At 44.3% G+C, this 27,604-nt stretch overlaps 1 protein-coding gene across 1 annotated transcript in view; it reads left to right on the plus strand.

Annotated features, from left to right (window-relative positions):
* Positions 1 to 2,497: 2,497 nt before the first annotated feature.
* Positions 2,498 to 27,604, plus strand: part of PDSS2 (decaprenyl diphosphate synthase subunit 2) — a 294,359-nt gene continuing 269,252 nt past the window's right edge. Inside the window, exon 1 of the mRNA XM_002714881.5 lies at positions 2,498 to 3,119. Within this exon, the coding sequence (XP_002714927.5) occupies positions 2,809 to 3,119 (311 nt within the window). The 5' untranslated portion in view covers positions 2,498 to 2,808. The remainder of the gene's footprint in view (positions 3,120 to 27,604) is intronic.

Raw genomic sequence — 27,604 nt, forward strand, 5'->3', positions numbered from 1 at the left:
ACAATTCTTGTTAAGACCTGGTATTTCCAAAGATTGGCTCTGGTTTCCAGCCAAAGAAGAGAACATTAAATATGACCCCACTTCTTTCTAGGGCCAGTAGAATGCATGGCTAGTAAGGGAAGTCCACTGTATTTTATCAGTCTCACAATCCTGAGAAAGGTAGAGGAGGAGCTGTGGTCATTTTTTTTTTTTTTTTTTTTTTTTGGGTCTGCTTGCTGCCTCCAGAACAATCCAAGTCCTTGCGTATGGCTGGAGGTTTCTACAGATTGTGGAGTGACCGCTCTCTAATCTGCAGGACTGGTCACCCCCAGGACTTCTTTTACTGCTTTGTAGAAGGTAGCATCAAGGTAGGCATTATTTTTCTCTTAGTATCTCCACTTCCCGTTTTCCAGTGGGTGACTTTGCCCTTCAGAGGACCTGTATTTGGCAATGGCTGAAGACAACCGGTTGTCACAACATGGAGAGGGATACTGTGGCATCTAGTGGGTAGAGGTCACGTATGCTACTTAACATCTTACAGCACAAGGACAGCCTCCCCTGCAACAAAGACTTACCTGGTCCAAAGTGTCAACAAGGCCAAGGTTGAGAAACCCTGCTGTAATTCTTTCTTCATGCACACATTCCCAGACATCCTCAAAATGACTATTATCAGTGTCAGAGGAAGGGTAGAATTATACACACTCCCTCTTCCTTCTCCTCACTAGCAATTCAGAAATCCCCTTAATCATAAAGATTCTAAAGAATTATATATTTATCTGTAAGATTAAATAACAAATACTATCTTAACCTTCTAAAAATGATTATCATTAGAAACAATGCAGCTTTCTAACTGTAAGTATAAATGGAAAGGGCTGATTATTTAAAGTAAATGGGACCAAAAGTCCCATGAATAATCAAAAACTTGGTTAATAGAGTATGACCAGAGAATAATGCACTTGGCTTCTGTGGAGAAATTACAGTACATGATGTGAATTAGTATTAAGGAAATTGCATAAAAAGTTACTCTTAAAGTACCGTGACTCTGAAGAAACAGCCTCAGGTGCACAATATATCACATTCAGTCTTTATCTTTCTTAGTATTTTCATGGCTTCTTTCACCTTGGATAACCCAGAAGCTCAGCTCTTGGAACTTTCTGGAACAGTAACGTGCCTTACTCTCCACATTTATTTTAATCTAGTCATAGACCTTAATTTTATTGCCAGTAGTTTCTCGGTTTCGCAGGAATTGTTTTCAAACTTCAACTTACCTCACTTATTTTGAGGGCATGGACTGTCCTTAACAGTTAAAAGCATAATTCACTTTAAATGAAATGTGTGCCTGAAGTTATACCTGAACTGAATTTTTGTAAATAAAATTGAATTTTTAAACCACAAGGGAAATTTGCCATTCCAAGGGAGTTTGAAGCTAAACCTTTTGTAAAGCATCTTGCTTTGCACAATTATTATGCAAACAATTATTCTTTACTTTGCCTTTTTAGTACCAATTTTGATATCTGCTCAAGTCTAGTCCAATATTATGCATGATGCTTTTTTTTTAAATGAACATTTAATTTGAAGTGGTTTTAATAGCTGAAGAGAGTTTTGCAAGCTATTTCCAAGGGAGTACAAACTGGGCAATACATATATCCTTTAGTTACAAGGATTTGTTAACATCTGTTCTGGATGATGAGAAAGGGGACAAAAGGAAATAGGTAGCAGTAGTGAATCAATCATTACTTCCCCTCTGCAACGAGCAGAAAACAGCGGCTGGTGGCCTATGACTTGGTGAAGAGTCTGCCTTCAGAAACTAGATTGCCTGGGTTCACATCCCTGCCTAGTGTGGTCTTGGGCTATTTACACGGCTCAGCTGTGCCTTGGTTACCGCCCAGGAAACATGGGGAAAACCACTGTTATCTAGTGTGGCTGCTTTAAGGATCAAGTAAGTTAATTTGTGAATCCTAACGGAATCCCGGCGGGAAAGGGGAGCTCCAGGGCCAGGGGTGAGGAGGAAAACGAGAGGCGGGGAGCAGGCAGGACGTCATTCTTGCGGAGGAGGCACGGCCGGTTCCGTCTGGGCTGGACCCCCGAGGGTCCGAGGCTGCTAATCTGAAGACACTCCTTAGTGTCTTCCCACGGCACCCTGCCACCTTCCGCCGAGGGCTCAGCCAGCTAAGCAGCCCGCCACGAGTCATTATTCTTCTGGGATTTTACCACTTCGCGTTCCACCGCTGAGCCCTGGCCCACGGCCGCAGCCGCCACGCAGCCCGCGAGACGGCCTCCACGGTGGTCCAGGGTTACTACCGGGGGCCGGAGGTGAGCGGCGACAAAAGGGTTCCAGAAGTGAGCGCCTCTGACTGTCCCCGGGGACTCGTCACACAGATGTCTCTGCAAGCCCGTGTCTTCCTCCAGTCACCACCGGAGAAAGGGTTGGGAGAAGCCTTCAGGCGGTCCAGCTCCAAAGCTCCGCCCCACGGGGGTGGGGGAGGAGCGTCCCGGCTGCGCCGTAAAGTAGGGAGCGCGCTTTGCCGCTCCTTTATCTTTACGGCAGGCCGTAATCCACGCCGCCAATATGGCGTCCCCCACATAGGCAGGGACCGTGGTTTCTATCCTAGGTGGCCCAGGTCAGTGCTGAGCTGGTGCTCCCCGTTTATCCAGCCCCGGCCACAGAAGGTATCAGTCAAAGTTCATTTCGGCCCCTGGAAGCCACACCCTGACGAGGGTCAGGAGTCGCCGCTTCTTTATAGTTCCTGCAGATTCCTCCTCTGCCCCGGTTGGTTTCCCGCGCCACCTCTGCGGACACCTGAAGTCTCTGACTTGCATAGTCAAACCATGAGTCTTCGGCAGTTGCAGTTACGCTTGCCCCGTTGTCTCGGAGCCTCGGGTCCCCCGCGGCGCTTGTGGTCCCGGCCCCTCGACACCGTCTTAGGGTGTAGACACCATCTCCTCCTGGGCTCCTGCCGAGCGCAGTCCTCCAGGTCCCCGGCCCACTGGAACCAGGTGGTGTCAGAGGCGGAGAAGATAGTGGGCTACCCCACGTCCTTCATGAGCCTCCGCTGCCTGCTGAGTGACGAGCTCAGCAACATCGCCATGCAGGTGCGGAAGCTGGTGGGCACTCAGCACCCGCTGCTGACCACGGCCAGGTGAGCCACCCCTACTCTGCCGCTGGCGCACGCGCGCCCACTCCTGTCCTTGACCCTGGACGGCGCACACTGACCCCCGGCCACTTTTTACTTCGTCCTTCCTTCAGCTCTCCGAGACGTTCTATATGGTGCGTCTTCTGTAGTTCGCTTAACATTCTTACTCCACGTGCTCAGCTGAAGGGAAAAATGGTTTCCTTTTCTAAAGCAGTTGTAGGCTTTTCGTGATTTTGCTTCTTAACTGATAAAGATTAAGATGCCTGGATTCGTGGAGAAATCGAGCAGGGCTGTTAAGTTTATCGGCTCACCTTCTGGAAATGGCCCTCTAAAATTGGGACAGATTGGATTTTCAGTTCTTAGAAAGAGTGGATAGTTCTTTCTAATGATTGTCCAGACTTGAACTAGGAATCTATCCGGCCAGTAGTCATGATCCTCTTGGGATATTTGTTGCCTATGCTGGCTTACTGCTGTAAAACTTGCTGTAGAGTTTTTAAGGGCTTTTTTTTTCCTCCCTCTTAAATCACATCTTCTGATTTGTAATTAATTTCAAACATACAGAACGGTTGCCAAAGTGAAAATAGTATTAAGAACACATTTTTATGCCCTTTGATCAGATTTACCTACTACAAACACACACTTTTTTTTTTTTTTTTTTTTTTTTTTTTTTTTTTTTAAGATTTATTTGTTTGAAAGGCAGTTACAGAGAGTCAGAGGCAGAGAGAGAGAGAGGTCTTCCATCTGCTGGTTCAGTCCCCAGATGGCCACAACGGCGGAACCTGCGCCTTATCTGAAGCCAGGAGCTTCTGAGTCTCACATGCGGGTGCAGGGGCCCAAGGACTTGGAGGTGGTCCTGGTATCCTCTCTGCTTTCCCAAGCCATAGCAGAGAGCTGGATCGGAAGTGGAGGAGCTGGGACTTGAACCGGTGTCCATATGAGATGCAGGCACTGAAGGCAGAGGCTTGACCCTACTACACCACAGCACTGGCCCCGAACACACATTTTTTATTTCCTGAATTCTTTGAGGATAAAATGCTTGCATTATGGACCTTTATCCCTGAATACTTCAGTATGTATTTCCTAAGAATAGGGATACTCTCAAAGAACTACAGTTCAGTAGCCAGCATTTAGCCTAGCAATTAAGAGCCCACATTCCTCATGAGAGTGACTGGATTTGATTTGTGGCTCTGGCTTCTGGCTCTAGCTCCCTGCTAATGCAGACCCTGGCAGGCAGAGATGATGGCTCAAGTAATTAGGTTCCTTCCACTCATGTCAGAGCCATGAATTGAATTTGCTTGCAGTCATCTGGGGAGTGAAGCAGCATATAGGAGCTCTTTCTCTGTGTCTCTGCCTCTCAATTAAATAAAAAAATTAAAAGTAAAACTACAGTACAGTTATCAACTTGGGTATATTATTTATCTCCTTGAAAGGCAGAGTTACAGACAGGCAGAGGCAGAGAGAGAGAAGTCTTCAATCCACTGGTTCACTTCCCAAATGGCTGCAATGGCTGATCTGAAGCTAGGAGTCAGGAGCTTCTTCCGGGTCTCCCACGTGGGTGCAGGGGCCCAAGGACCTAGGCCATCTTCTACTGCTTTCCCAGGCCATAGCTGGGAGCTGTATCATAAGTGGAGCAGCCGGGACTCGAACTGGTGCCTATATGGGATGCCAGCACTATAGGCGGCAGCTTTATCCACTACACCACAGTGCCAGTCCCAACTTAGGTATGTTTTAATATTGATGTAATACTTTAATGTATCATTCATATTCCAGTTTTGTTAATTTACCCAGTACTGTCCTTTATATTATTTAGCATCTGGTTCAGAATCCCACTTTTGATCAGGTATTGCATTTAGTTGTTATATCCCTTTAGTCTTCTTCAGTCAGCGACATTTCCAAAGTTCTTCTTGGCTTTATGACTAGAGCAGTGGTTCTCAACTGTGACAGTTTTGTCCCTCTCCCCCACCCCCAGGGACATTTGGCAATGTATGGAGATGTTTTTTTTGCTGAAATAAAAGGAGTTGGGTATTCTAAGATGCTTAAGACAGCCCCACAAGAAAGAATTATGTGCCCCAAAATGTCACCATGTGCCAAAGTAGAGAAATCCAGGATAAAACTGATGTTCTTTTCCTATTTTACTTTTTTTTTTTTTTGACAGGCAAAGTGGACAGTGAGAGAGAGAGACAGAGAGGAAGGTCTTCCTTTTGCCGTTGGTTCACCCTCCAATGGCCACCGCGGCCGGCGCGCTGCGGCCAGCGCACCATGCTCATCCAAAGGCAGGAGCCAGGTGCTTCTCCTGGTCTCCCATGGGGTTCAGGGCCCAAGCACTTGGACCATCCTCCACTGCACTCCCGGGCCATAGCAGAGAGCTGGCCTGGAAGAGGGGCAACCGGGACGGAATCCGTCGTCCCGACCAGGACTAGAACCCGGTGTGCCAGTGCCACAAGCCAGAGGATTAGCCTATTGAGCCATGGCGCCGGCCAATTTTCCTTTTTTTTTTTTTTTTAAGATTTATTTATGTATTTGAAAGTTGAGTTACAGAGAGAGGTAGAGACAGAGATCTTCCATCCACTAGTTCATTTCCCTGGTGGCTAAGTATGTGCTGCAGATCAAGGCTGAAGCCAGGAGCCAGGAGCTTCATCTGGGACTTCCACATGGGTGGCAGAGGCCCAAGGACTTGGGCCATCTTCCACTGCTTTTCCCAGTCCATGAGCAGAGAACTGGATTGGAAGTGGAGCAGCCAAAACTCAAACTGGCACCCATATGGGATGCCGGCATTGCAGGCAGCAGCTTTACCTGCTACACCACAATGCCAGCCACATTTTCATTTTTAAAATTAAACTTTTATTTTGAGTTAATTGTAGATTCACAAGCGGTTGGAAGAAAGAATATGGAGAGATCCAGAATACTTAGTGAAACTAGTACAATGTAATAAGCAAGATATTAACATGGATACATTCAAGATACAGAACATTTCCATTCCCACAGGGATCCCTCATGTTACTCTTTCACAGCCATACCCACTTTCCTTGCTCATACAACACCCCTTCCTGTAGTTTTTTTTTTTTGAGACACCTGTCATTTTTCTTTTTACACCTGTCATTTTTCTTTTTACCAAAGTGGCAGTACTAATTTTATTTTTTTCATTGTTGCCAGTTATCAGGAATGTTACTTTTCTTTTTTTTTCTTCTTTTTATTTTTTGACAGGCAGAGTGGACAGTGAGAGAGACAGAGAGAAAGGTCTTCCTTTGCCGTTGGTTCACCCTCCAATGGCCGCCACGGCCGGCACACCAGGCTGATCCGATGGCAGGAGCCAGGTGCTTCTCCTGGTCTCCCATGGGGTGCAGGGCCCAAGCACTTGGGCCATCCTCCACTGCACTCCCTGGCCACAGCAGAGAGCTGGCCTGGAAGAGGAGCAACCGGGACAGAATCCGGCGCCCCAACCGGGACTAGAACCCGGTGTGCCGGCGCCGCAAGGTGGAGGATTAGCCTAGTGAGCCGCGGCGCCGGCCAGGAATGTTACTTTTCCATCAGGCAATCAGACTAAACCTGTTCTGTAGCTCGAATGTTAGTTCTGGTGAGATTGTGGCTGATACATATTCAGAACACACACACAGACAGATATGTGTGTGTGTGTTTAAGATTTTTAAAGATTTATCTATTTATATGAAAGGCAGAGCTACAGAGAGGCTGAGACAGAGGGGGAGAGAGAGAGGTCTTCCATCTGCTGGTTCATGCCCTAGATGACTGTAGTGGCCAGAGCTGTGCCAATCTGAAGCCAGGAGTCAGGAGCTTCTTCTGGGTCTCTCATGTGGGTGCAGGGGCCCAAGGACTTGGACCATCTTCTGCTACTTTCCCAGGCCTTAACAGAGGGCTGGATTGGAAGTGAAGCAACTGGGTCTTGAACCAGCGCTCAGATGGGATGCCGGCACTGCAATTGGTGGCTTTACCCACTATGCCACAGTGCCAGCCCTGTGTGTATGTTTTAAAGCTTAATAATGCAACAAGTGAGTCTCTTACCCAATTTAAGAATTCTAGGGTGCTGGTACTGTGGCATAGCAGGTAAAGCAGAGCCAGCATCCCATATGGGTGTGGGTTTGAGTCCTGGCTGCTCCACTTCTGATTCAGCTCTCTGCTATGGCCTGGGAAAGCAGTGGAAGATGGCTCAAGTCCTTGGGCCACTGCACCTGCATGGGAGACCCAGAGGACACTCCTGGCTCCTGGCTTCAGATCAGCCTAGCTCTGGCTATTGCAGCCATCTGGTGAGTGAACCAGTGGATGGAAGACTTCTCTCTGTCTCTTTCTCTCTCTCTCTGCCTCTGCCTCTCAATTAAAATAAATAAATCTTTAGGAAAAAATTTAAGAAAATCATGACAATTAATTGAAAAGAAAAGAATTCTAACTTAACCAATCCTGTCGAAACTACCTATGTATTCTCCAGTCAGTTTCTCTGACCTCCATTATACTGACTTTTTGGGGTTATACTTTTAAAAAAATAAGTGTGGGCATTTGGCCTAATTGGTAAGCTTCCAGTAAAGATGTCCATATCGCAGTTTGGAGTGCCTAGGTTCAATCTCCAGGTCCAGTTCCTGACTCCACTTTCCTGTTGATGTGGGCCCTGGGAGACAGTGGTGATGGCTCAGATAGCGGTGTTCCTGCCACTGATGTGGATGATCTGGATTGTGTTCCTAGTTCTTGGCTTCAAGCCTGATTCAGCTCCAGCTGTTGTGGGTATTTGTGAATGAACCAGCAAATGGGCGATCTCTCTGTCTTTGTTCCTGTCTCTTTCTAATACATAAAAATAAATACATAGGTATTTCCCTGAACAAAAATAGCACAATGAATTTTTCTCATTTTGAAGGAAATTTAGTAATATGACAGTAAATTACATATGGCTTTCTTGAATTAATTTCTTTTTAAAGACTTCATTTATTTTTTAAAGATTTATTTATTTATTTATCTGAAAGATCAAGTTACAGACAGAGGAAGAGACAAAGAAAATGGTCTTCCATCCACTGGTTCACTCCCCAAATGGCTGCAAAAGCCAGACGTGAGCTGATCTGAAGCCAGGAGCCAGGAGCTTCCTCTGGGTCTCCCACATGTGTGTAGGGGCCCAAGCACTTGGGTCATCTTCCACTGGTTTCCCAGGCCATAGTAGAGAGCTGGACTAGAAGAGGAGCAGCCAGGACCAGAATTGGTACCCATATGGGATGTCAGCACCGCAGGAAGAGGCTTAGCCTAACACACCACAGCACCAGCCCCTAATGATTTTATTTATTTATTTGAGAGATGGAGTTACTGATAGAGAGAAGAAGAGAGAGAGAATGATCTTCCATCTGCTGATTCACTCTCCAAATGGCTGCTACTGCTAGAGCTGGGCTGATTGGAAGCCAGGAGCCAGGAGCTTCCTCCAAGTCTCCCACTCAAGTGCAGGGGCCCAAGCACTTGAGCCATCTTCCACCGCTTTCCTGGGTCATTAGCAGAGAGCTGGATTGGAAGAGGAGCAGCTGGGATGTGAACTGGCGCCCATATAGGATGCCAGCACCACAGGTGGAGGCTTAGTATACTGCAGTCATTTGGGTGGTGGGCCAGTGGATGGAAGACCTTTCTCTCTCTCTCTCTCTCTCACTTTCTCTGTCTGTAACTCTACCTCTCAAATAAATGGAAAAAAATCTAAAAACAAACAAAAAAACAAGGAGAAGCAGTACAATAAAGTAAAATAAACAGCATAAACAGAACAGTATAGTATGGGCAGAGAAATAGATAGATCAATGGAACAGAACGGAGAACCCAGAAATAGATCAATACAAGTATGTCCAATTGATTTTAACAAAGGTACAAAAGCGCTTTAATGGAGGGAGGATAGTCCTTTCAACACATGATGCTGGAACCATTGTACATCATAGGCAAACAAATGAACCTCAGCCTAAGCCTCATACCATAGTTTTTAAAAAATCAATGTAAAATGGATCATTGTGAAGTCAATGTAAAATGGATTTAAGGGTGAAACATAAGACTATAAAATTCTCATTAGAAAGCAAAGGAGAATATCTTCTGTAACTAGACCTAGGTAAATAGTCCTTAGACTTGGTACCAAAACCTTAATTCATAAAAGAACAAACCAGTGATTGAACCCCATCAGATGTTTGACCTCATGGTTAAGATGGTGGTTAAATGCCTGCATCCCTTAACTGAGTACCTGTGTTTGATTCCTGCCTCTGGTTCCCACTTCCAGCTTCCTGCCAGTGCAGATTCTGGAAGCATCTGCTAATGGCTCAAATAGGTGAGTCCCTGCCACCCACATGGGAAACCTGGATTTTGGTTCCAGCTCCTAGCTATAGTCCAGTCATGGCCACTGGTGGCATTTGGGGAATGAGCCAGCGCATGGAAGTCCTCTCTTGCTGCTGCTCTCTCTCTCTCTGTGTTTCTCTCTCTGTGTGTGCTTTCTCTCTTGGATAAATAAAAATTAATTTCAAAATTGACATAAAAAATTGCTCTGCAAAAGGGTAAAATGATTTGTTACAGAACGGAAGAAAATGAAAAGAAAGTCTTGTATCTGGAATATTTGAAGAGCTCTCTAAACTCAACAATAATAAAACAAAACAATTAGAAAATGGGCAAAAAAGAAAATCTTTATATAAAGATGGCAAGTAAGCATATGAAAAGATGTTTAACATTATTAGCCTTTACAGAAATGCAAATTAAAACCAGAATGTGAGGGGCTGGCAATGTGGCAAAGCAGGTTGAACTGCCATTGTGACACTGGCATCTTATATCAAAGTGCAGATTTGAGTACTGGCTCCTTTGCTTCTGATCCAGCTCCTTGCTAATGCACCTGGGAAGGCAGCAGAAGATGGCTCAAATAATTGGGATCCTGCCACCCTGTGGGAAACGCAAATGGAGCCTGACTCCTGCCCAGCCCTGGATGTTGTGGGCATTTGGGAAATGAACTGGTTGATGGAAAGTCTCAGTCTCTGTGTCCCTCTTTCCCTTTCCTTCTTTCTCTCTCTCCCTTCTTCCACTCCCCATAATTCTGCCTTTCAAATAAATCTTCTAAGAAGAGCAACCCTGCTACTAGATTGACTAAAATAAAAAGATAGGAAGTTCTGGTGAGTTTCTCATACATTGATGATGGGAATGTAATATGTCACAGCCACTCTGGAAAACAGTTTATTTTTCTTTTTTAAAGATTTATTCATTTATTTGAAAGACAGAGACATGGAGAGAAAAGGAGAGAGGGGGGTTGAGATCTTCCATCTACTTTTTCACTACCCAAATGGCCACAAGGGCTCGAGCTGGGCTTAACTGAAGCCGGGAGCCTGGAGCTTCTTCTGGGTCTCCCACATGGGTGCAGAGGGCCAAGTACTTGGGCCATCCTTACCCACTTTCCCAGGTGCATTAGCAGGGAGCTGGATCAGAAGTGGAGGAACCAGGACTTGAACCAGTGCCCATATGGGATGCTGGCATTGCAGGTGGAGGCTTAACTTTCTATGCCATATGCCGGCCCCAATAAATTTCTTGTATAACACATAGTGTATATCTCAGCATAATTTATATTCTTAAGCATTTATCCCAGAGAAATAAAACATATCATAATGAAAGCTATACACAAATGTTTTTAGCAGCCTTATTTGTAATAACCCCATACTGAAACAACATAAGTATCATTCAGTGGAAAACTGCTGAACAAAATATGGTATATAGAAAACAAAGAAATGCTACTCAGCAATAAAAAGAAATGAAGTAGTGATAACCACCACAATTTGAATGAATCTCAAAGGAATTAGGCTGACTGAAAGAAATATTTTTCCTCAAAATTAAAAATAGAGTACTTATATGATCTACCAATTCTACTTCTGGGTATATATCCAAAAGAATTCAGTGTAGGGGCTGGCATTGTGGCATAGCACATAAAGCTGCCACCTGCAACACTGGCATCCCATATGAGTGCCAGTTCATATCCTGGATGCTCCACTTCCAATCCGGCTCCCTGCTAATGACCTGGGAAAAGCAGTGGACCCAGATAAAGCTCCTGGCTCCTGGCTTCAGCATGGCCCAGAACTGGCTGTTGTGGCTATCTAGGGAGTGAGTCAGCTAATGGAAGATGTAAGAAAAAAGGGGCACAGAACAGAGAGGAGGCAGGGTACAAATTTGTAGCCAGAGCATCCATAGAGATGGTTGACCATCTGTTGGTTTGAATACAGCCTGAACACTTGGCAGAGGGCCCCAGAGGTGGGTGACCAACTACCGGTGTGCATATAGACTCTACACTTGGCAGAGGGCCTAGACCCCAGGGGCTGTACTTTTTTAAATCTTAGGTGGGCTAGGGGTGAGTGTGGGGGTGGGGGTAGGGGTAGGGGTAAGCATTCGGAAGTGATTTCCTCCATACATATCTTTCTTTCTTTTTTATTTATTTTTATTTTTATTTTTTTATTTTTTGACAGGCAGAGTGGACAGTGAGAGAGAGACACAGAGAGAAAGGTCTTCCTTTTTGCCGTTGTTTCACCCTCCAATGGCCGCTGCACTGCGGCTGGCGCACCGCGCTGATCCAATGGCAGGAGCCAGGTACTTATCCTGGTCTCCCATGGGGTGCAGGGCCCAAGGACTTGGGCCATCCTCCACTGCACTCCCTGGCCATAGCAGAGAGCTGGCCTGGAAGAGGGGCAACCAGGAAAGAATCCGGCACCCTGACAGGGACTAGAACCCGGTGTGCCGGCGCCGCAAGGTGGAGGATTAGCCTAGTGAGCCGCAGCGCTGGCCCATACATATCTTTCAAGTTTGGCTTCTGAACCTGGGGGAGAATGGGAGGATTGGGTGGGGTGGGGTATAAAGGGTGTGAGACTGAATTGAGATTCAGGGACAAGAGATAAATTCCAATTTTACCTCTCTTTTTGTCAATGAGCTAGAACGGCTGAGGCTTATGTTCTTGCTCCATCAATCCTGACTTTGAGTATAGATAAGTGTTGGCTCGTCCTGTGAGGCCCACACTATTGGGATTGGTGGGGCAATGGCTTTCTTCAACAAGAAGCACCAGAGACAGTTTCGGTGAACATGTCCGTTTATTAACAATCAAGCACAAGCTTTTATAGGGCGGGCAAAGGGGAGTAGCTAGTTCAGGGTAGCAACACTAATTCTATAGGATAAAGTACCTCTGGCACCTCTATACTTCTCCAATCAGCTTGAAGTAGCCTTCCACATGGTCTTTAATGAGTCTGGGCCACACCCAGAGAGCTGTTAACCTAGTTGACAATTACAAAGCCCTTCAATAGGAAGTGGGTGTGGGGAGATGTGCCTGGGGCTTTTGCTGCCTGCCAGCAGTCAGGTCATGTGTGGATCCCAGTGTGCTGAGCCCCTGACCAGGGTCTTTCCTGGTAGGCATGGTGTGCTATGCTCTCTTTACCTCTTGAATGGGCTAGGCAGGCAGTCTCCCAGCCAGGCATAGGATCGCCCACAGATAAGGAGATGGGGCGCTTATTTCTTTCTAGCTACTTCCTGGTGATACAGGGGTGTAGACATGGGGTGAGGATCTGAGCGAGAATGTATACTTGGGATTGGATTGATTGAAGAAGAGCAGTTTTGTGTTGCTCCTGTGTGATGGCTTGAGATACAGCAGTCATTCGTTCTACTTTTCCTGAAGAGGAGGACAATAGGGAGTGTGAAAATGTTATGAGATATGAAGAGAGGCAGACACTATTTGAGTAACTTGAGAGGTAAACTCCAGTCCGTTATCTGATTGAATGGAAGCCGGTAATCCAAATCTTGAGATAATATCATTTAATAGTATAGTGAAACACTGGAAGCTCTTTTATTTGAGTATAGAAAGCTTCCACTCACCCCAAGAAAGTGTCCACCATAACCAGAAGGTAACATGTTCACCTAACTGGTGGCGTATGGGTGAAGTCAATCTGCCAGTCCTCCCTGGGAGTGATCCACAGGCCTGGTGAGTGGGAAATGGGGACAGCCTGAAATGAGAGCTGGGGTTAGTGGTTTGGCAGATGCTACATGTCTGAGATGTGTTATGCAGAGTTTCTCATATGGTGGGAGTTGTATGTACGTGTGATCTCAGGAAGTGAAGAGAGCTGGGGTTTGAGTGATAGAGACAGTGGACTTTTTTTTTAGAAAGGTAACTTGGAGAAAAGAAAGGAGTATTGGTTTTTTGTCTAGAAACCATCATGAATCCTTCCTAGATGGCTCTTGTTGTTGGAACTGAGATTTCTAAGTTTGAATATACAAGAGCTAAGTTAAAGAGAAAAGATGGGATGTTATCCATGAACTGCTGCTTTAGCTGTTAGATCAGCCTGATAGTTAGCTTCAGAAAGGTACTGTTTACTTTTCTGGTGGCCTTTGCAGTGAATAATAGTGGCTTTTGTTGACAGCTGGGCAGCATCAAGAAGAGCTTTAATCAGCTTGCCATTTATTATAGGGTCCCTCTGGCTGTCAGAAAGCCCCTTTCTTGCCATATTTGGGAATTGGAATGGATAATATTATAGGCATTTTGGGAATCTGTGTATATATTAACTGTCTTTCCTTTGGCTAAGGTGAAGGCTCAAATCAAGGCTAACAATTTGGCCTATTGGAAAGTAGTGCCTTGAGGTAGGGGTCTAGCCTCTGTGACCCAGAGTGGGGGAAGAAGATACATCATCAAGGTACCCCTCAATTATTGTGTATCCAGTGGAAAAAGGGGGAGTTTTGGAAGCACTGCCATCAATGAACCAATCCTAGGTTTTGGGAATAGTAGTGTCTTGTGAGGTAGTGAAAGGTAGTTAGGGAAAAATCAAGGAAGTCAGGACAGGAATGGGGTTTGAGGGGATCAGAGAGAGTGGTGGGGAGGAGAGTAGCTGGGGTGAAAGAACAGCAATGAAAAGTAATGGTGGACTGGAAAAGGGTAGAATGAAGAACTTGGACATGAGATGCTGATATAGATTGAAAAGCGTGGTGGCTAAGGAGGTCTTGCAACCCATGGGAGGACCAAATTTGTAAGAGTTGATAAAGGGTCAGTTTTTTTGGCCCTCAGTAAAAAGAAGGGCTGCTGTGGCCAGGATCCCTAGGCATTGGGACCAGCCTTCATAAACCACATCTAAATGCTTGGAGAAATAGGCCATAGGCACCATAGAGTCTCTGGCCTTTCGGGCGAGGAGGCTGAGTGCTTGCTCCTTAGAGTTATGGATATAGAGGAAGAACAGTTTAAGTGGCTCAGGAAGTCTTGGGGTGGGTGCTTGTGGAAGAATTCTCTTTAGGGTTTGGAATGGGGTCTGTAGGGAGGAAGTCTCTTGCAAGGTCTCGTCACTATTGCCCTTGGAAGCTTCATAGGGAGGTTTAGCAATAAGAGAAAATTTTGAAATCCAGATGTGAGAATATCCCATGAATCCCAAGAAAGAGAGGAGGTCACGCTTAGTACAAGGGAAAGGGAGAGTGTATTGCCTGTTTTTGGGCTGGAGGAATTGTGCATGGGTCTGGCATGTAGAAGTAGAGAATTTGAGAAGTAGAGATTAGCTGAGCCTTCTTTTGAGATACCCTATAACCTTTTTAAGCTAGAAAGTTTAGAAGACTTGTGGTATGTTGGAGACATCTTTCAGGAGGGGCTACAGAGTAAGAAGATCATCAATATATTGAAGAATCATGCTGGGTGAAAGGTTACTAGAGGCTAGATCTGCATGGAGTGCCTGTCCAAAGAAGTGCCCACTGTCCCAGAAACCTTGGGGTAACACTGTCCAGGTGAATTGTGGAGTAAGACAAGTATCAGGGTGAGACCAGGTAAAGGCAAAGAGTAGTTGGGAACAAGTGTCTAGAGGAATTGTGAAGAAGACATCCTTCAGGTCCAGGATGGAAAAGCAAGAAGTCATAGGGAGTATTTGGTAGAAGAGAGTATAGGGGTTTGGCACAGCTGGGTTTGTGGGATAGACAGCACCATTAATATGTCAGAGTTCCTGTATTAAGCGATAAGAGCCATCAGATTTTTTTTGACAGGAAATATAGGTGTGTTATGGGGAGAGTGGATGGGAATGAGTATGTTAGCTTGGAGGAGGCGGTCTGTAATAGATTTTAGACTGCTATGGCCTTCTAGCTTAAAGGATATTGGGGAACAGTAATAGTTTTTGTAAGGTGTTTTAGAGAGATGTGAATGGGGGTAGGGTGGGAGGTGATTACCCTATGGGACGTATCCCACACTACGGAATTAGCCAAGGGAAGGGAAGGAGTCTGGGGTGGAGAGGTGGGTCCATCATGTGAAGTATAAAGGTTTATGTTTTATTCCTGGTGGGAGTGGAGATAGATGCCCCCAAGTGGTGGAGAAGGTTCCTGCCTAAGAGGGGTTGGGGCAGTTAGGAAGGATGAGAGAGGAATGCAGGAGAGTAATATTTCAAAGGAGCAATATAAGGGAGGGGTCTTATTAGGTATTTCGATAAGGCCTTTCATGCTAACAACAGAGACTGAGGAAGGGAGGAGTGGGCCACAATATTCATTTAAAACAGATAAGCTATCCCCAGTGTCCCCCAAGGAAGAAACTTGCTTGCTGGACACTGTCCCTGGACTCATTTGCAATGGGCATGTAGAACCCTGGGCCTCCTCATTCTGTTAAGTTTAACAGAGATGAGATGTCCTGTGCCAGAGGGGTTTGAGCAGAGGGCTAAACCAGAAAGGGTGGTTTCTCTGTTTCTCTCTCTGGGGGCAATCCATTTTCTAGTGACCCCATTGTCTGCACTTGGGACTCGAGGTAGGGGGAGGCCTAGTGTTAGGGCAGTTCCTGGCCCAATGTCCAGTATTGCCACATTTAATACAGGCCCCAGGAGGGCTAGAACCTTGAGCTGAGGTGGGCTTTGAGTTGGAGTAAACCTTAGCCCAGTGCCCAGTATTGTTGCATTGATAACAGGACCCCTGAGGGGTGGGTCTTAGCTCGAGATTGCGGTCTTGGTGGATTACAGAAGCAAGCATTTAGTTTTCTGTTTCCTTCTGAGTCCTTAATCCCTTTCCTCTATTGTTAAAAGCATGAAAAGCCCATCTATGAGGGCCCTCTGGGGGTTTGTGGACCATCTTGTAATTTTTGGAGTTTGTGGTAGAAATCTGGAGCTAACTGGGAAATAAAATGGAAATTTAAAAACAGCTGTCCATCTGGGGAATTGGGATTAGTGTTAGTATACTTTGTCATTACCTCTATAAGGCGAGACATAACTACAGCTGGGTTTTCCTTGGGTTCCTGGGTAACCTCTTGGATCTTCTCATAATTAACCTGTTTATAGCTGTTCTTATCCATAGCTGCCAGCAGGCATGAGATCATGTGGTCTCAGGCCTGTAGCCGCGGGTAAGTCCAATTTGAGTAAGGGTTGGCTCTGGGTATGGCTCCAACAGCCTCTGGCTGCCTGTCTGGGGCCTGGCGGTGCATCTTGTCTGCATGCTGTTTGACAGCATGCCAGATAATGTTCAAGTTCATCTGGAGTTAGGGTAGAGGATAGAAGCAGATAGAGATCATTCTAGGTTAAGCTATAGAACTGAGTCAGAAAGGGAAATCCCTTACGATATTTGAAGCGATTCTCTGAGAATGAGCCTAGACGTTCCTCAGTCTGACTAAGGTCTGATAGAGGGCAGGGCACATAGACCCTAACCTGACCTTCCACTCCGGCCACCTCTCTCAAGGGGAGGAAGGGTTTGGGTTGCACAGTTCGGGAGCCTACAGGGTGAGGAGGACAGAGGGTAGCAGGAGGAGGAGGGTGTGATCAGATGAGGAGTTAGGTGGGTTTGTCAGAGATGGAGGCTGAGGCTTGGGAGGACCCTGGGGCAAGAGGCAGGGCAGGGGGTCATCTGCAGGGTAAGGTCACAGAGGGGATGAGATGAGGGAGGGAATGGTGGAGCAGAAGGCTTACTGGGGGAGGTTTTCCTTCCTTGGGGAGAACTGGGTAAAGAGACTTTTGGGGAGAAGAGGATGGAGGGGAGGCGACAGCCCCTGCTGCCACTGGTGGAGTTGACCCTGAAGGAGGAAAAAAGCCTGGACATAAGAGACCTCTGACTTTTTGCTGTTTCTCTGTGTCAAACTATTAAGGTTGCGGAGAATTTGGAGATCAAAGGTGCCAAATTCTGGCCATTTTAAGCCACTGTCTAGATCATATTGAGGTCAAATTTTAGTATAGAGGTTAATTAGTCACTTCTGCTTTAGGCTCAGCCTTCATAAGTGTTTTAAGAGGCAGGCCAGAGGGGCGTCTTGGGTGAAATGTGAGAAATGTTGGAACCCATGGATTAAGCAAAATACAGCCTGAGAAAAGAGGTCCTTTCACCAGGCACCCTCCCCCTAACACCCCCGCCCCCCCGAATCCCTCAACTGAGTCCTTTAAGAGGAGAGAGTGAGAGAAAGTGACCGAACACTCCAGGCCCTAAAAGGGGGATGACTCCCACTTGCACAAACTCATTTTCCCAACGAATTTACAGCCAGAGCCCTATGCCACGTGTCCAGTCTGCGTGCATGCTGGCAGTTGGTCACCCACCTCTGTGGATTTATTTTCTCTGACTAAATTCTGTCTGGCTGTAAATTTGTACTCTGCCTCTCTGTTCTGTGCCCCTTTTTTCTTTTGTGGTTTTTTTTTTTTTTAACTTTTATTTAATGAATATAAATTTCCAAAGTACAGCTTATGGATTACAGTGCCCCATCCCCATAACTTCTCTCCCACCCACAACCCTCCCCTTTCCTTCTCCCTCTCCCCTTCCATTCACATCAAGAATCATTTTCAATTCTCTTTATATACAGAAGATCAGTTTAGCATATATTAAGTAAAGATTTCAACAGTTTGCACCCACATAGAAACACAAAGTGAACAATACTGTTTGAGTACTAGTTATAGCATTAAATCACAATGTACAGCACATTAAGGACAGAGATCCTACAGTGACTCCTGTTGTTGACTTAACAATTTGACACTCTTGTTTATGGCATCAGTAATCACCCTAGGCTCTTGTCATGAGTCGCCAAGGCTATGGAAGCCTTTTGAATTCACCGACTCTGATCATATTTAGACAAGGTCGTAGTCAGAGTGGAAGTTCTCTCCTCCTTTCAGAGAAAGGTACCTCCTTCTTTGATGACCCGTTCTTTCCACTGGGATCTCACTCACGGAGATCTTTCATTTAGGTGTTTTTTTTGTTTTTTTGTTTTTTTGTTTTTTTTTTTTTTTTTGCCAGAGTGTCTTGGCTTTCCATGCCTGAAATACTCTCATGGGCTTTTCAGCCAGATCCGCATGCCTTAAGGGCTGATTCTGAGGTCAGAGTGCTGTTTAGGACATCTGCCATTCTATGGGTCTGCTGTGTATCTCGCTTCCCATGTTGGATCGTTCTTTCCCTTTTTTATTCTTTTTTTTTTTTTTTTTTGACAGGCAGAGTGGACAGTGAGAGAGAGAGACAGAGAGAAAGGTCTTCCTTTGCCGTTGGTTCACCCTCCAATGGCCACCGCGGCTGGCGCGCTGCAGCCAGAGCACCATGCTCATCCAAAGGCAGGAGCCAGGTGCTTTTCCTGGTCTCCCATGGGGTGCAGGGCCCAAGGACTTGGGCCATCCTCCACTGCACTCCCTGGCCACAGCAGAGAGCTGGCCTGGAAGAGGGGCAACGGGGACAGAATCTGGCGCCCCGACCGGGACTAGAACCCGGTGTGCTGGCGCCACAAGGCGGAGGATTAGCCTATTGAGCCACGGCACCGGCCCCTTTTTTATTCTATCAGTTAGTATTTGCAGACACAAGTCTTGTTTATGTGATCCCTTTGGCTGTTAGTCCTATCATTATGATCAATTGTGAACAGAAATTGATCACTTGGACTAATGAGGTGGCATTGGTACATGCCACCTTGATGGGATTGAATTGGAATCCCCTGGTATGTTTCTAACTCTACTGTTTGGGCTGTGCCCCTTTTTTCTTACAGAAGATCTCTCTCTCATTCTTCCTCTCTCTAACTCTGACTTTCAAAATAAATGAATAAGTCTTTTTTTTAAAAAAACCTGAATGTAGCATTCAAAGGGATATTAGAATACTTATGTTCATAGAAACAGTATTCACAATAGTCAAGAGTTTGAAACAATCCAAGTGTCCACTGATGGTTGAATGAGTGGATTAGTAAACTGTATATATCAACTCTATACAGTGGAATATTACTCAGCCTTAAAATGGAAGGAAGATTTGGCAGGTGTTAGAACATGAATGAATCTTGAGGACATAAGCTAGTCACAAAAAGGCAAATACTTTTTGATTCCACTCATATGAGTTCTAGAATAGTCAAATTCAGAGAAACAGATTGCAGAAACAGCAAGATGGCTGTCAGGAATGGAAGAGAGAGGGAAATGCAAAGTTGTTGTTTGATGAGTATAGAGTTTCAGTTTGCAAGATTAAAAATAGTTCAGGAGATTGGGTATACCACAATGTGAATATGCTTAACACCACTGAGCTATATACTTAAAAATGGTTAACATGGTAACTTTTGTGTATGCTTATTTTACCACAATTTTTTTAAAAAGTCAATCTTAAAAGTTTATATATTGTATGATTTCACCTATATAACATGTTATTTCCAAAAATCAAAAAGCTATAGAGATGGAGAGCTAAGGATTTCCAATGGCGTGGTCAGTTCTAGACTACTCTGGAAATTGAGTGTGCCAGACAGGGTAGCCATTGTCAGTTCACAAATGGAGAGTAAGCAGGTTGTATACAACGAGTAGTACATATCTATAGACTGTTTCCCACAATGTAAAAATCCTAAACCTCAGAAAACAGAATGTCTTTTCAGACTCACAAATCTGACCTCAACAGATGTGAAACTATTTATAGTCTTTATTTATCCCACTTAATGTGAATATTCATGCATTTTGCAACAGAAATACTAATGCATTTGATTACAGGATGCTGTTCCAGTTTCTGTTGGAGTGTTAGGTAAATTGTAACTTCCTAATATCAGAAAAAAAATTGGATTCTGAGAGAGATTTGATTTCAGGAGCTTTAACTGAGAGGTTATGGACCTGTCTAAGCTGGACAGTGGTATGTAGGATGGCCCAAGTCTGCTGTAGCTTGATCATGTGAGAGAAGTGGAAGGTAATGACAGAACATCAACCTTGTTTCCTGCCAGTACAGTCTGCACCCTATGGTTTCATTACTGCCTCTCTAATTAAGTGTAATTATCCACTGTGCCATATACATATACATGTATGTACATTTTAATCACATTTCTGTATAAGTAATTAAAATATAAGTGCTTTTAGCTTTTTAAAATTTTCTTCATATACTAACTAATGTCAAGAACTTAAATATTTTTATCATGTGGAGGATTCTTGATTGAAAGCTAATGACCAATACTTTTTCTATTATAGACTGAGTTTATTTTTTTGTTTTTATTTAAATAGTTGATTTCTCTCAGTAATAGACTTTATTTTCATTGCGTACACTAGGTAAGTTTGGCTTTTACAGTAAGTTCTTGTTTAAATACTCTTTTTTTGCTTTTGCCTTCAAAACATTCTGCCTTCTAATTTCAGATATAGATAGATGAGATTAATTTAGTATGCTGTTATTAGAGATAAATTATGACATTTAATCTCATAGAGAGCATTGATTCCTTGGTAGAGTTTTTGTTCTTTAGTTCAATGTGGTTACTTGGCCACCTAAAAAACCTTGTTAGTCTTTTCTGTGTGGTAAAATTGTTTAGAGCTTTTTAGTTTATTATTAGAAAATTAATTTTGGTTTCTTCCATGTTTGTGAAAGACCCTTTCTAGATTCAGTTCTGTAATTGCTGGCTGAAAAAAACCCTACATTACTTATAAAGAGCTTTTTCTTGGATGAGTAGGAGAAAATTATAAATTTTAATTCATTCCACAAATATTTGAGGTGCTCTGGGCATGGGATGTACAAACAAGAAAAAGACCCGGTTGCTGCCATCCAGGAATTCATGAGAATACACTGTAGTTAGCATGAGCTCTGGAATCACAGTGTGGATTCACATCCTGGTTCTACCGTTACCAAGCTATGTGATCTTGGTTAATGTACTTAACCTCTCTGTGCTTTAGTTTCCTGATTTGTAAAACTAGGATATGATAGTACTGTATATCACAGAATTTTATTAGGATTGAATGAGTTACTATAGGTATAGTGCTTAGAACAGTACCTTACAAATAGCAAATACCTAAATGACACGAATTGTCATCATCAGAAATTTGTTTTAGTGGAGGGACATGCATAGTCAGAGTGCTTTGAGGTAAATTCTGTAGCATGTGTGAATAATATGACCTAGAGATAGAGAAGGAGAAAAAGTTCCTTTCTCTCTCTCTCTCTCTCTCATGAAAATTGAAGACTTCAGAGATAAGCAGCATAAGAATTGGGTCATGTTGGTTGAAAAAGAGATGACTGAGGTAGGAAAAGATATTGAAAAGAAATTAAGACACAAGAAATTGTTTTGGCAAAGTCTAGAGAAATTTGTAGTTTGGTCTAGACAAAAAGGATAGGTTGGAAAAGTCTGCTTCTGCTATGATAGAGTAGCTGAGGTTAGACCTCCCCTTCCACTGAAAGCACATAGAAAATGGGACAGAGCGTTTGGACCAATTGTATTTCATTTTTATTCCAGAAGAGGATTGCATTTAATCATATAGAGCAATTTGTTTATTCAATTTAAATGAACACGTAGATTGTTTCTAGTTTTGGGTTATTGTGAATAAAGTTTCTGTAAACTAACTAAAGTTGATTTGAAAGCAAAGTTGGGGCCAGTTTTGAGGAGCTTTGTATGTCATGTTAAGTAGGTCAAATTTTGGTCAGTTAGGTGGTAAAATACTGTATTTTAGGGCTGCTCAGACCTTGTAGAATAAGGAAAAGGAATTTCTCTAAAGAAAAACTGAAATGTTGTTATAAAGCAATGGGAGACAAATTCTGGGCAGGCTACCCTTGCTTGAATTTATACCCCCACTGCATTATTATTTATAGACAATTTAAAATATGCCCTCATTTAAAATGATGTGATTATTCATACCACTTCTCTAAAGAGACAACTCATAATCAAATCTAGGGACTCTGAGTGATATTCAGTCCTATAATTTTACTTTAATCTGAGTTTTATATTCTTCAGCCTTATACTTCTATAGGCATGGGAAATAATAAGGCAGAAGAAACACCAAGGAACCGTTTTGGCAAGGAGACTACTGGTTGTCTTTCTCAACTTTCATCTTCTTTCTCTGTCTTGGTAAGAGAACCCTGAATTTATTTAGGGTGACAATACTCCCAGCTGAGGAACTGCATTTTTGGCTTCCCTTACTGCTCAGTGTGGCTGTGTGACTTAATTTTTGGCCAATAAATAAATAAATTAAAAAAAATGTTGGTGAAGTACATGGAATTTCTAGAAAGTCTTCTCAAAACGAGGCATCTAACCTTCTTTGTCCTTTCTTTCACACTGTTGTCTGAATGTTGATGTGGTGACTGGAGCTCCAGAAGCCATTTTTGAGGACTGTATTGTAAGAATGGTAGACCAGAGAGTAGGAGAGGTACAGGGTCTTTGTGGCATTTCCACACGATTCTGCCTCACCCATCTCCAGACTCCTTTCACATGAGAAAGGAATAAACTTTCTTAAAAAAATGTGTTAATTTTAATTGGAAGAGTTAGAGAGGGAGAGATACAGAGAGATATTTTTCATTGCTGGTTCATTCCCCAAATGGCTGCAATAGCTAGGACTAGGCCAGGATGAAGCCAGGAGTCTGGAACTCCATCCGGGTCTCCCACATTGGTGGCATGGGTCTATGTACTTGGGCCATCTTCCACGACTTTCCCAGGCGCAGGAAGCTGGATTGGAAATGGAGCAGTTGACTTGACCTGTGCTCATGAGTGATTTCAGTGTTGCAGGTGGTGCTTTAACCCATTGTACCACAATGCTGTTTCCAGGAATATACTTATTATTACTTAAACTGTTATTTTGAGTTTTATGCTACAATCAGTGATACTGGATCTTAGCTTATATACACACCAAATAAATATTTAGATTATTTATGCAAATAGTTATGTCCTCAGCTGACTGAGTTTGCTTTGCTTGCTTGATTTATACCTTTATCCTAAAGAATTAAGCCATTGGTCGCCCAGCCTATATAGAATTGTTAGTGGTCTTTATTTCCCTTTGTTGTAGAGGCACTCCATAGCATTTCTTATGTTCCATCTGTACTTGTTCTGGCTCTCTTGATGGCTGATATATAACCCTGTTTAAGCCTTTCTTTAGCATTTTCTGGCCTGATGAACCAAACAGAACTCTCAGCTTCCAGCTCAGAGGCACCATTGCTGTACCTCCTGGCAAAAACTTTCCTGGTATAAAACCTTTAGTACTTCCTAGTCTTAGTGACAGGAAACAAAATTTTGAGAGATCATTAGTTATAGTTTGAGAAGTACAGTGTTCAGTACCTGTTTGGAAGAGTGTTGGTTCAGCCCATAAGCTGCAATCCGTAGCAGTAGCCCAGCCTCCTAGCAGGTAACGCCTACCTAGAGCTATGTTGTCATAGACTATTTCACCATCGTGTGCACAAGCTGCTTCTAGAAGATGTGAAGAGTGTATGTTGAGACCAAAGAAGCCCTTGGTCATTAGTGAGTCACCTTACATTGTTGGACAGTGATTCTATTCACCAAAGGCACTGCTGAGTGGGATGTTATGCTGGCACACAAGTGCACAGATGGTAGTACTGGTAGCAGCATGACAGGGAAATCACATATATCACAGAACAAACCTCTCTTCTAAGAGGGCAGATTGCTAATTTTTTTTAGGATAAAAAGAGGCACTGAGGCCATCTCTTATGAGGTGGGTGGTTCATCTGGAGCAGTGTATCTTATTGGAATACTTAGCAATGGTGCTACCAGGCCTGCCTTAGTTGGAGGAAATCCCCACCACTAGGCACATCACTGTCACCATCACCACCTAGTCACATGCTGAGTAGACTAGTCAGGGAACACAATTAGTTACCCTGTGCATCTGCTTGCTAAAGAGCTCCTTCTTGGTGGGGGAAATTTTGTTGAGCATTCATGTAGAACACAGATGTTCTAAGGTGCTAGTACCATTCCCAGAGATTTATCTAAATACCTCTTTCCCAAGCTACTTTGTCACTAGTAACCCAAACCATCTCCTGTACAGTCCTGATCATTCAGCCAATCTGTTATACCTGCCAGAAATTGCCATGTAGATCCTGAGTTCAGGTGAGCAATCACTTACCCTGCTCTAAATCCTCTCCATAGAAAGGGTTTCTTTCAGCCACTTCTCAGCATCACCCCTGAGTGGAGTTACGCACTTGTAGCTGGTGCTAGCATGGTGTCAGACTTTCTTGTCCCAAGGAGGCATCATTTTCATCTCAAGCTTGCTGACCATAGGGGACTCCTAGGAAGCCATAGGTGCAGGTTGAGGAAGAGGTGGCAGGTAGCAGGAGGGAAGTGTTAGTGATCTGATACGCAGTTAAATTGTACCTTCAGAGTACATTTGGTCCTGTTGGAATTTAGAATTAAATGTGCCCAATAACAACTAGTGATGGACAGCTAGATTGTGCTGTCACCTTATGTTCTATTTAGTTTTCACTGGAGTCTAGTAGCAAGCCAGGAGCTGTTTCTCCAAAGCAAATAGTTACTTCAGTTGCTTGCTGAAATGACCATGGCCTTGTTTCAAAACCTTAGGGGGGGGGAGGGGGCTTGTGCTATGGTGTAGCTGGTAAAGGTGCTGCGGTGTAGTGGGTAAAGCCACACCTGTAGTGCAAGCATCACGTAAGGGTGCAGGTTCGAGTCCTGGCTGCTCCATTTCCAGTTCCGCTCTCTACCATGACCTGGGGAAGCAGTGGAAGATGGCCCAAGTGCTTGGGCTCCTGCACCTACGTGGGAGATCTGGAGGAAGCTCCTGGCTCCTGGCTTCGGATCAGCCCAGCTCTGGCCCTTGTGGCCACCTGGGGTGTGAACCAAGGATGGAAGACCTCTCTCTCTCTCTCTTTCTCTCTGCCTCTGCCTCTCTGTAACTCTGCCTTTCAAATAAACAAATAAATTTAAAAACAAAAAACAAAACAAAAAAAACCTTAGGGAGCTGAGCTGTGTTCATTGGGCCTTTTCACAGGTTTGGTATAACACCATTTAAACAAAGTTTTTTTTTAAACTTTTGTAAAGAGACAGTTTATTAGGGAGAGAGACAGAGATAGAATTTCCATCTGCTAGTCACTCTCTAAATGCCTGCAAGGACTAAGTCTAGGCCAGGAATCCCAAGCAGTGTCTTAACTGTAAGGCCAAATGCCTGCCCCAGAGACATCTTTTAAATTGTCCGTACAGTAAGTAAATGAAGGGAGGCCAGTGGTATGTATACTTGGTATTCAAGCCAGGGGTGCCCTGTCCAGAATCTGTTATGCCTTTGTCTTGTGACATTTCATTTTTCCTTTATAAAATTTTCCCCTAAATGCAGTGTTTTTTTTTTTTTTTTTTTGATCAGCTTCAACTTTGTGCTGCTCCTTCCTTCCTTCCTTCCTACCTACCTACCTACGGGCAGAGTGGACAGTGAGAGAGAGAGACAGAGAGAAAGGTCTTCCTTTGCCGTTGCTTCACCCTCCAATGGCTGCCGCGGCCGGCGCGCTGCGCTGATCCGATGGCAGGAGCCAGGTACTTCTCCTGGTCTCCCATGGGGTGCAGGGCCCAAGCACTTGGGCCATCCTCCACTGCACTCCCTGGCCACAGCAGAGAGCTGGCCTGGAAGAGGGGCAACCGGGACAGAATCCAGCGCCCCGACCGGGACTAGAACCTGGTGTGCCGGCGCCGCAAGGTGGAGGATTAGCCTAGTGAGCCACGGCGTCGGCCCTTTTTTTTTTTTTTTTTTTTAAGATTTATTTATGTATTCGAAAGAGTTACAGAGACAAAGGGAGAGACACACACACACAGAGAGAAAGATCTTCCATCCACTGGTTCACTCCCCATGGATACAATGGCCAAGACTGAGCCAGGCAAAAGCCAGGAGGTTCTTTCTGGTCTCCCACGTTGGTGACAGGGGCTCAAATAGGGACCATCTTTTGCTGGTTTTCCCAGGCCGTTAACAGAGAACTGGATCAGAAGTGGAGCAGCTGGGACATGAACTGGCACCCATGTGGGCTGCAGGATTTGCATGTGGTGGCTAATCCCATGAGGCTTGCCTCCACTTTGTACTTCTTAAACAGTCCTTCCTCCTGAGCCAAGTAGCCATTGTGGGGGTTCTGACAGTACTTGGGGTAACTGGAAACTGAAATGTTTGGGCTCTCATGACCCTCATGAGGCGTCGTCACTCCAACTGATGGATCCATGGTATTCTTAATTCCTAAGAGTTAATCACCGAGTCAGTGTGTTTCATCAAGAGGCTTGCGTGTTTCTGTTTTGTCAGCTCACGATTACCTGGGTAAGTGGCCTGCGATCCATTTGAGGGGAAGGAAAAAATCTTTCAAAAGGGATTTGGCCTCCACTTCATTCAAATATCTCAGGTTTGAATGAGAGTTTGACTCTCTACTGGAGTATCTGAGACAAGTTTATTAGTTCTGGAGTTGTCTGTTTTTATTTATTGAAATAAAAAATAGACCTTAGTGAGTTGAATTCTTGCATACAGACAAATTTTTCTGCCCCTCAAAACAAAGCCTGAGATGACCTAATATCCCATATCCACTGTTGCCTGTTAGGATCACTATACCCACTTTGCTGCCACCAGTTAGCTACTACTACTGGGCTCTCCCATTAATTTCTGAGTCTGGAGAATCTTCAGTAGCAATGCCTCCAACAAAAATCCTTAGCCCTGGAAACAAGAGCCACTGGCAGGATTCGCAATGATTGTGGTGTGCTCCTCACCAATCTGCTTTTTCTTTTTTTGAATGACAAGAATGAAGGGAAGAGGGGCAGGTGTTTGACCTAGCAGTTAAGACTTTGGTTGGGAAGTCTGCATATCCAAGGAAGCAGCAAATAATGGCTAGTAGTTGGGTTTCTCCCACCTACTAGGAGGATTGAGTTCCTGGCTCCCACAGGTGCAAACTTGTTGCATGGCCTTATTCCACCACACAAACTTTTGGGGAGTGAACCAGCTAATGGGAGCCTGTTGTTCTTTCTCTCAAATAAACATAAAATTTAAAAAAAAAAAGTGAAAGGAGAATCTTCTAGGCCCAACCAGGAAATAAAAGAGTAGCATGTCATATGAACAACAGTTTCATGTAGTTTGAGTAGACAAAATGGTAAGAAAATGCATTTTCATCATTGACGTCCCTTTTTCCAAAGAACCTTCACCAAGGCGGTCAGCAGCAGTTTCCTACTGGGGATAACAAGTCAATTTAAATCAAGTGCCATCATTTGTCATATTAAGTTAGGGCCAATTTGAATATTTAGTTTTTAATTTTATTTATTTTAGTTTTTTAATTTATTTTATTTATTTATTTCAAAGAGTTACACAGAGAGAGGAGAGGCAGAGAGAGAGAGAGAGAGGCTGCAACGGCCGGAGCTGCAAGGATCTGAAGCTGCAAAGAGCCAAGAGCTTCTTCGGGTCTCCCATGCGGGTGCAGGG

The sequence above is a fragment of the Oryctolagus cuniculus genome, chromosome 5 (genome assembly GCF_964237555.1).
Source record: "Oryctolagus cuniculus chromosome 5, mOryCun1.1, whole genome shotgun sequence".
In the NCBI taxonomy this organism is placed as follows: Eukaryota; Metazoa; Chordata; class Mammalia; order Lagomorpha; family Leporidae; genus Oryctolagus; species Oryctolagus cuniculus.